Here is a 12,797-nt window from a genome sequence, read left to right on the forward strand (position 1 = left end):
AAAGCTGGAGGCGCCGCAGAAGCAGCCGCCGCCGCCGCCGCCGCCGAGCAGGAGCTGCGCCATGTACGGTAAGGCAATGCAGTGCAGTGCGATGTAGTACAGTGCAATGCAATGCAATGCAATGCAATGGGGGCTTTTTTGCACCTTCCTCAATGGGGACTGGCTCCTTGGAGCCTTTGATTGCTCTCCTTGGATGGGTCTTCCCCCATCTTTACCTTCCTGGGGCATTTTCAAGGGAACCCCTCTTACAATTGGGGCTTGGGACCAGGCACTCCTAGTCTCTTTGGAGATCTCCTGAGGCTTCTTCTGCACCTTCCTCAATGGGGATTAGGTGCTTGGAGCCTTTGGGTGCCATCCTTGGGTGGGTTATTGCCATTATGGCTCCCTGGGGTGCTTTCATTGAGGTTTGGGACCAACCACTTGGCTCTTTATAGATATAGAAAGATATAGTGTGTGTGTGTGTGTGTATAGTTATAAATAGATATAGATATAGATAGATATAGAAGCATCTTTTGCACCTTCCTCAATAGGGACTAGCAACCTGGAGCTTTTGTTGGCTCCCCTTGGTTGGGTTTCCCCATGTTTTCCCTTCCTGGGGTATTTTCTTTTTTATATACATCATTAAGTCTGTTTATTTGCTTTATAACAACAATACAAAACAAACAATTGAGACATAAGTAACAAACAGCCTGGAGGTCTATATGTAAACGTGCATATTGGCTCTCTTGTGGGGCAATAGCAGTAGCAAAGCCCTAAAGGCTTCTCCTGGATTCACTAGTGCAGTGCTTCCCAACCTGTGGGTCGGGACCCCTTTGGGGGCCGAATGACCCTTTCATGGGGGCCGCCTAAGACCATTGGAAAACACCTATTTAATTAGTTATGAAGTAGCAAGGAAAATAATTTCATGGGTTTGGGTCACCACAACATGAGGAAGTGTATGAAACTGCATTAGGAAGGTTGGGAACCACTGCACTAGTGGATGAAGCAGGGATCCAAGTATCTTTCCAAAGGATAGCTCTTCTTGGGGTACTTTCAAAGGAATCCCACTTGTTGTTGGGTTGTCAATTGGGGCTTGGCACCAGCCACTCACCTGTTTGAATAGATGGGCATCTTTTGCACCTTCCTCAACGGGGACTAGCTCCTAGGAGCCTTTGTTTGCTGATGCTTCCTCTCTTTGATGGGTGTCCCCCATATTTTTCTTCCTGGGGTGTTTTCAAAGGAATCCTGCTTCCTGGTGGGTTTGCATTTGGGGTCTTGGGACCAGCCACCCCCCTGTTTGGAAATATAAAGGGGTATCTTTGGCGCCTTCCGCAATGGGGACTAGCTGCTTGGAGCCTCCCTTGGCTCTCCTTGGGTGGGTTATTCCCATTTATTTCATAGAATCATAGAATCGTAGAGTTGGAAGAGACCCCAAGGGCCATCCAGTCCAACCCCCTGCCATGCAGGAAATCCAAATCAAAGCATCCCTGACAGATGGCCATCTAGCCTCTGTTTAAAGACCTCCAAGGAAGGAGACTCTATCACCTTCCGAGGAAGTGCATTCCACTGTCGAACAGCCCTTACTGTCAGGAAGTTCCTCCTAATGTTGAGGTGGAATCTCTTTTCCTGCAGCTTGCATCCATTGTTCCGGGTCCTGTTCTCTGGAGCAGCAGAAAACAAGCTTGCTCCCTCTTCAACATGACATCCTTTCAAATATTTAAACGTTATTTATTTGTCCTCCCTGGGGTATTTTAAAGGGGAATTCCCACTTAGTGGTGGGTTTGTAATTGGGGCTTGGGATGCTTGGATATGCAGAGGCTACTTCTGCAATGCTGTTGGCTCTCTGTTCATTTTGGCTGGATGTGCAATCGTATGCACGCTTTCCTGCAGCAGCATTAAAAGAAACCCTCGGCGTAGGCGTTTCTTAAAGAATGGATAAGATTGTAGTTTTGTTTCAGTTCCATTTCCATTGACTTCGGTTACTTTCAGTGTACTTGCACAGCAGTGAAAAACGTAAAGAAGGTTGTCATCAGTATGTTTGTTCAAAGCTAACCCTATCATTTGGGGGTTTCTTGGCAAGATTTGTTAAGAGGGGCTTTGCCTTTGCCTTCTTCTGAGGCTGAGAGAGTGTGACTTGCACCAAGCCAGTGTCTGGCTTTGCACAGTCAAGGGGGAATTCGAATCCTGGTCTCCCAGAGTCCTGAGGTATATCTGCACTCTAGGAATAATGCAGTTTGACACCACTTTAAGTGCTGAAGCTTCATCCTATGGAACCCGAGATTTGCAATTTTGCAAGGTTTTTTAGCCTTCTCTACCAAAGAGTCCTGGTGCCTTGCAAAACTACTAATCCCAGAATTTTGTAGGATGGAGCCCTGGCAGTTCAAGTGGTGTCAAACTGCTTTATTTCTACAGTGTAGATGCACCCTTAGAGACCCCGAGCGTTTAGGTCTTCACGTAGTCTTGGCTAAGGTTCTTTCAACCTTATCTGAAGGTATATAAAGGATCTCATAGCTGCACCTTTGAGACAAACCGAGTAAGAGGAGCTTGCAGTATAAGCTTTGGTCTGCGTTCTTATCTGTAGGTATGTGACTCCTGGATTCAGGGTGCACTGAGAAATTCAGCTAATCTTATCTCTTTGATAGAGTCACAAGTTTGGCAGATGAAGGGAATGCTGTGCAAGTAGCATATCTTGGTTTCAGAAAGCCCACCATAAGTTTTTTGCAAACAAGCTGGTAAAATGTGGCCTAGACAATACAACTGTTAGGTAGATATGCAATTGGTTGACTAGCTGAAGCCAAAGGGTGCTCAACAATGGCTCCTTTTCATCCTGGAGAGAAGTGATCAGTGGGGTGTCCATGTGGCTCTGTCCTGGGCCCAGTGCTATTCAACGTCTTTATCAATGACCTGGATGACAGAATTGGGAGCATACTTAGCAAATTTGCAGATGACACCAAATTAGGAGGAGTAGCTAATACCCCAGAGGACAGGATCAAGATTCAAAATGACCTGAACAGACTAGAAAGCTGGGCCAAAGCTAACAAAATGAAATTCAGCACGGAGAAATGTAAGGTATTGCACTTAGGGCAGATAAATGAAATGCACAGATACAGGATTATGGGGGACACCTGGCTGAACAAGAGACTTATACGTGTGAAAGGGATCTAGTAGACCACAAGTTGAACATGAGTTAACAGTGTGATGTGGCAGCTAAAAAGGCCAATGCAATTTTAGGCTACATCAATAGAAGTATAGTGTCTAGATCAAGAGAAGTAATAGTGCCACTATACTCTGCTCTGGTCAGGCCTCACCTGGAATATTGTGTCCAGTTCTGGGCACCACAATTCAAAAAGGACATTGAGAAACTGGAGCCATGTGTCCAAAGGAGGGCCACAAAATTGGTGAAGGGTCTGGAAACCATGTCCTACGAGGAATGACTCAGGGAGCTGGGGATGTTTAGCCTGGAGAAGAGAAGGTTAAGAGGTGATATGAAAGCCCTGTTTAAGTATTTAGGGGAGTATCATATTGAGGATGGAGCAAGCTTTTTTTCTGTTGCTCCAGAGACTAGGACACAAAGCATTGGATGCAAACCACAGGAAAAGAGATTCCAGCTCAGCATTCCTGATGGTAAGAGCTGTTTGACAGTGGAAGATGCTGCCACAGAAAGTGTGTTATCCCATCTATTGCAAATGCTTTGACGGTGTGTTCCTGCATGGCAGAAGGGGCTTGGACCTTGGACTATATGGCCTCTTGGGGTACCTTCCAACTCTTTATTCCATGAAGCTCCACATGCCTCTACTCCTGACTTCAGGCAGCTCTGCAAAGCAACCCTCCAAGTAGAACAATTTGAAGAAAATTCTTGTTTTCCATTTGAACATTCGTACTGGAGGCTCCTCTGGGCAGGGACTGGCTACCTTTTTATTGCTTATTTTTCTTGATAGATTTTGCTCACGATCTCCAATTCCCGCTCTTTCACTAAAAAATTCAGTGTGGCAGCATTTTTGAATACTCTCTCCATCACAATATCCCAAAATAACCCTTTGAGAAAGAATAACTCCCTCTACACTCATCCAGAATAGATCGTTTTTCAGTACGGCAATTGGTTCTTGGGGGTGCGGAGGCGTAATAAATGATTTTAGAAGTTGAGAATTAATGACTATTAAGAATAACTAAAAGTAACCACATGCAAAGCAATCTTGTTGCACCTTTGTAATAAATCATACAAGGAAAAATAAAAAAATCAACTGATATATTGATATATCAAAAATATATTAATTTGCATTACTATTATGCAAAGGGATCTTGCAGCACCTTTGAGACTAGCCTGTTAATGCATTTGATTTACATGGACAAAGTGAAGAAATGGTTTTAAGTAATATGCAAGACTTTGTATAAATCCATAAATGAAGCTGACAGTACATCATCCCCATCCTCATCCTCATCCTCATCGTCATATTTGGTGGGAGGTTATATTTGCAACCTTCCTTACAAAATAATATGGCCATAAAAACACTTCCTGTGTATAGCAAAAGATGGCTTATTTTTATAAGCTTTTTGCTTTAATAACTGAACTGAATTAACTAAAGAAATATATTTAGAGACATAGCTGTTTCATTCTGGAAAATCGCTAGGCAAAGGGATCTTGCAGCACCTTTGAGACTAACATCTGTTTATGCATTTAATATTTTAGATGGACAAGGTGAAGACATAGTTTTAAGTAATATGCGAGATCTTATATAAATCCATAAATGAAACTGACAGTGCATAATAATAATAATAATAATAATAATAATAATAATAGGGAGGCTATATTTGTAATGTTCCCTACAAAATATTATGGCCATAAAATCAATTCCTGTCTATAGCAAAAGGGATCCTGTTTTCCAAATTCGCTTAATGATATTATTAAGACTCACAAGGCTTGTCTCTTTTTTGCTTTAATAACTGAACTGAATTAACGAGGGAAATATATTTCAGAGACATAGCCGTGTCATCAATGGGCTAAGCACCAGTTTAAGTCTATGCCTGGAACAATTCATCCAAGAGCTTGCACTTTGAAAATTTGCAGTTTCAAAAATCATTAGCTAGGGAAATATATTTCAGAGACATAGCTGTGTCAGTCTGGAAAATAATTAGGCAAAAGGCTCTTGCAGCATCCTAGAAACCAACTGAAAGAGAGAAGCGGTGCATGGGAACAAAACACAGAGCTGTGCAGAATAATAATAATATAATACAATACAATATAAGAATATAGTAATATGGGGTGGAGAGAGCTGGTGTTAGTTGAGCATCAAGGGGCTAAGCGCATGTTTTAAGTCTACGCCTGGAACAATTCATCCAAGAGCTTGCATTTTGAAAATGTGCCATTTATCCAAGCGCTTGCGTCAGCCCCACGCCAGATGAGGGAGACCATGTGAGGATATGATTTTGGTGGTCTTTGTCTCCTCCCCTCTCCAGGATGGAGCCATGTGTTGCTTATATCTACTCCAGAAATGCCATGGTCTCTGTGCTCCCCTGCGGTTGCGCTATTGCGGTCTGGCTCTCGCATGCACCAGCTGTTTTGTTGCATCTTGCTGGCTTACCTTGCTTGGGGTGGGATTTGCAAACCCAGGAGGGATTTGGAGCCCCTCGAGGCCTTCATTTTATAATGTGTGTGTTTAGAGTAGTCTGCATGTGAGCACATGAAACGGAGGGATTCGGAGCTTGGCATTGCTTCCCTGCCATCCCCTTCCTGGGCATCTCTTGTTCTTTTGCTTTGAGTAATGGGATACTCAATCCTTGGCTGGTTATGCAAAGTGTGAATGCCAGGATTAGAACAGTCCATGGCAACATTTTTGTATTTGCAGCAGATAGACAATCCTGGACTGGGATTTTTTCTATGGACCGCAGTGGAACAGGATTCGCTTTGCATTTGCACACCCAAAAAGTTGGCTTCTTTCCTGATGAAGCACTGAGGCAGTTCACAAACAGAGTTGTTTTTGTGGCTATTTTTTTATCATTATGTTGTCGTTGTGTGCCATCAGGTCATTTCTGACTTATGGCAACCCTTTCACAGGGTTTTCTTGGCAAGGCTTGTTCAGGGTTGCCTTTGCTTCCTTCTGAGGCTGAGAGAGTGTGGCTTGCTTGGGTTTCCATGGCTGATGGGGATTCGAAGCCTGTACTCCACAGAATCGTAGTCCATCCATCACTGAAACTTAAGATTTCTTCAGAGGAGATTTGGCATTGCCTTCCTTTTAGGATGCATCTATATTGTAGATATAATGCAGTTTGACATCACTTTAAATGCTGTAAATCCAACCTAGGAAATCCTGGGATTTGACCTTTTACAAGGTCTTTTTTGACAGAGGCTTTGCAATATTCCTATAATAGTAGTATTAACAGATGATGATGATGATGATGGTAATAGTAATAATAGTTATAAATGTTGTTGTGTATTTTCCAAGCTGTTTCCAATACTAAGGTGAACCTATCATAGGATTTTTTTGGCAAGTTTTTTCAGAGGGGGTCTGCCATTGCCATCCTCTGAGGCTGAGAGAGTGTGACTTGGCTATAGTCCCAATGGGTTCTTATGGCAGAGCCAGGACTCAAGCCCTGGTCTCCAGAGTCCTAGTCCAGTGCTAAAACCACTATACTATGCTGGCGTCAATAATAATAATAATAATAGCAAATAATATTAGTAGATGGTGGAATCAGGGATGCTTCCAGAGCATCGCACACCATTATCATTATCATCATCATCCATGATTCCTAAATTTTGGATCGATTCAGAATCTGAAACTGCTTAAACTGTTGCATCAATGAATGATAAGATCTGACCCATCTCCTCATATTGCATTGTGAAATCTCTGTCCACTTCCCTGTTGTAAAAACCACAATGAATTGTGCAGTTCACTGCATTGTTTCTCCAAGTCCATCTGCTGACTTTCCTGTTGCAAGTGGACAATTGTATTTTGCTGAATATCTGGATGTTGCTGCAATATCAGTTACGGTAGTTGTATTTTTGCACCCTTGTGGATTGTGAGACAGTGATGTGGGATGCAGCCCGACTCCTGCAATCATGCCCCACAAGATAAGGTCTCAGAACTGTGTTGCTCTTCTTCCTCCATCCTGTTCCCTGGCTGCAGGTGCAGGACAATGCACTTGGAAATATTCCAAAATCCATAAAAATCTGAAATAGGTTTTTCTATTTCTCGGTCTCCGGCATTTTGGATAAGGAAGGCACAACCTGATTCCACTTCATCTGTGGTGACTCCACTCTGTGGAAGCCTGGGATCTGTAGTTTAGTGGGGAGGGGGGGTTAAATGCACTAGAGCTATGCAGAGAATTTTAAGACCCTCACCAGACTACAAATCCTAGGATTGGACCCCTAAAAGGAAATCATGACAGTTCAGGGTGATGTCAAACTGAATTGCAGCCACGTCCTCCTTACCCTTCTCAGAGCATCTCCATCTGCTCTTAGCTTCCCTGATGGAATTGGAGACCAGGATTAATGTGCTTTGGGTTTTTGTTTTGGCTCCCACAAGTGCAGCCTACTTCCCCTGATTGCATTTGATCCCCTCCTGACCCTGTTTGGAAGCCCAGTGGCTTCCCAGAGTCAAATGCATGCACTTTATGCGGACACTAATGGCAAACAGCTGGCTGGCACAGCTGGCTTAAGCTCTCCAGCCTGTCCTTGCTCATCCTCCTTCAGCTTCCCGGGTTGAAATTGTGTGGCACGAGGTGATTAGATTTGCAACTGTCCCTTCCTCACCTCCCTAGGGCAAAGATAGCATGCGCCAGTTTCTGGCTTTTGCTCCCAGGATGGACAGCTTCTCTTGGACCAGACCTGCGCAACTTGGCAGTAGGAAGGGGCCAAAATTAAAATAGGTTAACTTCTTTGTGCCACAGTTAGGTTTTAATTAAATATTAATTAATAATTATTAATTAATGATAATATTATTAATACTAATTCCGTCCTTCTTCTCCTTTGCCTGGCCTTTTCCTCAAGAGAAAGCTGAGCAGCAGAGGAGCATAAGAAGTGTTCCACATCCTCGCAGGCCACCCAAAATCCTTTGGCGAGCCACATGTGGCCTCCCTGGCCGTATGTTGTTCAGGCTGTCTTAGACTCATAGGTTGGAAGGGACTTGAAGGGCCATCCAATCCAACCCCTTCTGCCATGCAAGACACATCATCAAAAGCATCCAGACAGATCGATCTCCTTAAAATCCTCCAAAGATTTCCAAGGCAGCAGCATCTTCCACTGTCAAACAGCTCTTACGGTCAACACGTTCTTCCTAATGCTTAGGTCAGCGGTTCCTAAATTTGGGTCCTCCAGCTGTTTTGGACTTGGCCAACAGTCAGGAATTCTGGGAAATTAAATAAAAAATATCTGGAAGGCCAAATTTGGAAACCACTGGTTTAGGTGGAATGTCTTCTCCTGTAGCTTGAATCCATTGCTCTGGGTCTTTGCATCAGCAGAAAACAAGTTTGCTCCCTCCTCAATGTGACATCCCTTCAAATAGTTAAACAGGGCTATCACATCATCCTTAACCTTCTCTTCTCCGGCCCAAACATTCCTAGTTCCATAAATCGCTCCTCATAGGGCATGGTTTCCAGACCTTTCATCATGCTGTGCCAGAGAACAGGATCTGGAGCAATGGATGCAAGCTCCAGGAACAGAGATTCCAGCTCAACATTAGGAGGAACTTCCTGACAATAAGGGCTATTCGACAGTGGAACTCACTCCTTCCTCGGAGTGTAGTGGAGCCTCCTTCCTTGGAGGTCTTTAAGCAGAGGCTGCATGGACATCTATTGGGGATGCTTTGATTGAGAGATCCTGCATGGCAGAAAGGGGTTGGACTGGATGGCCCTTGTGGTCCCTTCCAACTCTGTGATAGTATGAATCCTCTGAACAAATCTCGCCAAGAAAGCCCCATGATAGGTTTGCCTTAGGGTCTCCATAAGTTGGAAATGACCTGAGGGCACACAACAACGCACCAGCAGCGACACCCATAACTTGAATGTTGGCAAATAGAGGAAAATGGGTGCATTCTCTGTCTGGCTTGGATAAGAAAGCATTTTTAATATCTGTACTTTCAGTTCTCCTTACACTGGGACTCTATTGACAGTCAGGTCTCTGCAAGTGGGATCTATGAATTAAAAGCAAACAAACCCAACAACTGGGATGCTAAATGCTTTAATTACCGTCCAAACAAATATCCCTGCAAATAATGTATTTCGTGTTCATGCATGATTTTTTTTTGCATTGTGTTTAAGTAATTTATATTGAAATAGTTATAAGTCTTTTATTCTGTTTGTAAAGTGCTATGTACATGGATGGTGCAATTAAAATAAATGATGATAATGCTGATAGTGATAATGATGATACTAATATAAAGAGTATTTTTTCAAAGGAGTGGGTGGGTGAACTGGATGCAAGCCATGAACAGGTATTTTGTGTTACTTTTTCTGTGCTGCCTTTGTTCTGTGTGTATTTTGGAAAATGTTGAATTGGAATAATTTCCAGCCCTCCTAATAGAACATGATTCGATTTAGCATGCTTATTTGACTTGGGCTATTTGACAACATTTTTGCATGCCCCAACAGCCTGTAAGAATTGGAACGGAAATAGACGTAATTGGTTCTGGGAATAAAGTACGCATTTTTGTTGTGTTGGTCGAGTGCCGTCAAGTGGTTTCTGACTTTACAGGGATTTTAAGGCAAAACCTATCATGGGATTTTCTTGGCAAGGTTCATTCAGAGGAGGTTTGCTAACATTGCTTTCCTCTGAGGTTGAGAGAGTGTGACTTGCCCAAGGGAAATACCTCCAAAATTGTGGCATTTGCTTCCTCAGGAGGTCGGTTTGCCTGCAGATAAATAACTTTTTATTTAAGGAGGCATTTGGGTTTTAGTATATTGCAGCAGATTATTATTATTATTATTAACCTTTATTTATAAAGCGCTGTAAATTTACACAGTGCTGTACATAAATTTTTTAGTCAGACGGTTTCCTGCCCTCAGGCTTACCATCTAAAAGACATGACACAAAAGGAGAAGGGAGTGGTGGTGGGGAATAGGATCAGGTCCAGCAGATCTTCTCAACCTCCGAGGCCTGGACCAAGGCAGATGGACTGGAGGAAGGGCTTGGCTTCTTGATGGATGGTTAAAAGGGGCCTTCCTGGGTCAGAGAGGGGAATGCTTCTCTAAACAATATAGTCTTTAATTCAGTTTTGAAACTGGGTAGAGAAGTGATGAGGTGTGCATGTGGGGGAAGAAGGTTCCAGGAGTAAGGGGCACTAAGTGATAAAGTGGTGTGTGTGTGTGTGTGGTGTTTCTAAATGCCATTCTGTTTTAATGTCCTTAATGCTGCCTTTAGCTAGGGTTAAACTTGAGTTTTAGCACCAGATGTAACTTAATTGTGCTTAATAGCAGAGATTTGCTGCTCTACAAACTACAGTTCCCAGAATTCCATAGCATGGAGGCATGGTGGTTAAAGTGGTATCAAACTGGATTATTTCTGCAGTGTGGATGAGTTCTGTATACCAGAGTGGAGGACAGTTTTTTCCTATGGGTCTTGTCCACCTGTTCTGGGAATTGCGGATGTAACATCATAGCCCTTCTTGTCTCCAATTTTGATCAAAATTTGAAATTTGGGCCTGGCCCTTGTGGGTTGAGAAAGCTAAAAATTGCCATAAATTATGGATGCTATTATTTAATTATTATATTTATTATTCATTATTGGGAAAAAAGATCTTTTTTTGTCATTTGTGAAAATTTAGCGATAAAAAAAATCACCTGAAAATTTGCTGGAAAGCGACTGGTAATTTGGCAAGAGCAGGTCAGGAGGTTGGAGGAACTACAAGGAGCCCACGGGGTGTAAAGGTGGGGTTTAGGGGCTGCAAAAGCGGGGACCCCTAGGGCACAGTGTCCTCTCCTGTTTTCCACAAGACCCACTGAATTTGGTACTCTCTCTTTGGTTGGAAACAGCTGTGCCAAAGTGGGATTTGGTGCAATTCGGAAGCATGCCTCCCAAATCTTCTCAGGGGCAGGTCATTGACCCCCTTCTAAAAGAGGATTGAGCCTCTTGCTTTCCCCAATCATCTGGTTTGTTGCAAGTTAAAGATGGGGAAGCCAATGGCTTGGAGAGAGAAATCCCAGAAGTCCAAACGGGATTCAGGAAAGGAAGAGGCACTAGGGACCAGATAGCAAACATACGATGGATAATGGAGCTCACCAGGGAGTCCCAAAAGAAAATCAGCATGTGCTTTATAGACTACAGCAAAGCCTTTGATGGCATAGATCATGAAAGGCTATGGAAGGCCCTTAAAGACATGCATGGGAGTGCCAACACATCTGATAGTCCTGATGAGGAGTCTGTACTCAGGACAAGAGGCCACTGGAGAAACAGAATGGCAAAGGAATCAAGCAAGGCTGTATCCTTTCACCCTTTCTGTTCAACATGTATTCAGAACGTATAAGAAAAGCAGGCTTGGACACAGAAAAAGGAGGAGTGAAATAGGAGGGAGGAATATCAACAATACGACAAATGCAGATGGCATCATAATACTATCAGAAAATCTTCCAGACCTGGAATAACTGCTAAGGAAGATCAAGGAAGAAAGTGCAAAGGCAGGCTTAAAGTTGAACATAAAGAAAACCAAAATAATGACCACCAAGGACCTTCACAAGTTCAATCTAGACAATGAAGAAATAGAAACAGTAAAACAATTCCCATATCTGGGATCAAATATTGGTAGAAATGCCATGGGGACTGCAGTCAGGAAATCAGAAGCAGGTTAAGAAGGGGGAGGGTGGCAATGAAAGAACTAGAAAAGATCCTAAAATGCAAAGATATACAACTGAGCACAAAAGTTAGAATCATACAAGCCACCATATCTATTGCTGGACAATTAAGAAAGATGATAGAAAGAAAATCCATTCATTTGAGATTATGTGGGGCTGGAGAAGAGCACTGAGAAACCCATGGACAGCAAGCAGCCAAAAGGACCAACAGAAGGGTCCTAGAGCAGATCAAGACAGAAACCTCCCTGGAAGAAGCCAAGTTGACCAAACTGAGACTGTCGTATTTTGGACACATCATGAGAATGAAGGACTCATTGGAAAAGACCATAATGCTGGGGAAGGTGGAGGGAAGGAGGAAGAGAGGGAGGTCTCTATGGGTTTTATGGGGTTTTATTGGGTTGCAGGAGTTAAGCAGAGCAGGGGAGGACAGAGGGGGTCTTGGAGAGGTCTCATCCAGTGGGTTGCCATGAGTCGAGATCGACTGGAGGGCAGTTGACAACAAACAACAAAAGCCGACAGCGGCGATGGCACATCCGTGGGAAAAGCTGGAAGTCTCTTAGATGGATCTGGGTGCCAGAAATGTAATCCTCTTCGTCGCCTCTTTGACATGCAGAACCATCCAGCAAAGAACCAGAAAGGAGAGGGGAAGGAGGAATAGCAAAACAGATTCCCCTGTTTTGGGGAGCTTTGCATCAGTTCTCTTCTTCCTCCGCCTCTTTCTGAGCCAGAATAATTTGAAAGACAGCTTGGCTCATTGACTGGCAAGAAAATCTGCAGGTGGGTTGTGGAGAGATTATTTATTCTTATCGGTGTGTTTGTGTATATGTGCTCTGGAGCAGCGAGAAAGTTCAAAGCTTTTTCTGCTATTGCAAAACTGGAAGGGGGTGGCAAGGAAGGAAAGGCTAGGTTGCATAGTCAGATAGGGTCCTTTGGTGATGGAAGATGCAGGAGGGGCATGAGCCCAGCCTGGCATAAAGCTGGCATGCCCCAGCACTTTACAATGTGTGCCCCATTAATAGGGAGAGAAAAAGAAGGGAGCT

At 43.5% G+C, this 12,797-nt stretch overlaps 1 protein-coding gene across 3 annotated transcripts in view; it reads left to right on the top strand.

The window, feature by feature from the left end:
* LOC149310323 (protein EFR3 homolog B) overlaps nucleotides 1-12,797 on the top strand; it is a 136,123-nt gene that overhangs the window by 32,079 nt on the left and 91,247 nt on the right. The window contains exon 1 of one of the 3 annotated variants that reach the window (XM_089528724.1): nucleotides 37-68. The exons of 1 other annotated variant lie outside the window; for it this stretch is intronic. In XM_089528724.1, the coding sequence (XP_089384850.1) occupies nucleotides 62-68 (7 nt within the window). In that variant the 5' untranslated portion in view covers nucleotides 37-61. Of the gene's footprint in view, nucleotides 1-36; nucleotides 69-12,188; nucleotides 12,535-12,797 lie in introns of those variants that run through there. One more of the 3 variants, XM_089528725.1, reaches the window with a different exon arrangement.

This window comes from Sceloporus occidentalis, unplaced genomic scaffold (assembly GCF_023333645.1).
Source record: "Sceloporus occidentalis isolate IW3139 unplaced genomic scaffold, rSceOcc1.0.p SCAF_6, whole genome shotgun sequence".
NCBI lineage: Eukaryota > Metazoa > Chordata > Lepidosauria > Squamata > Phrynosomatidae > Sceloporus > Sceloporus occidentalis.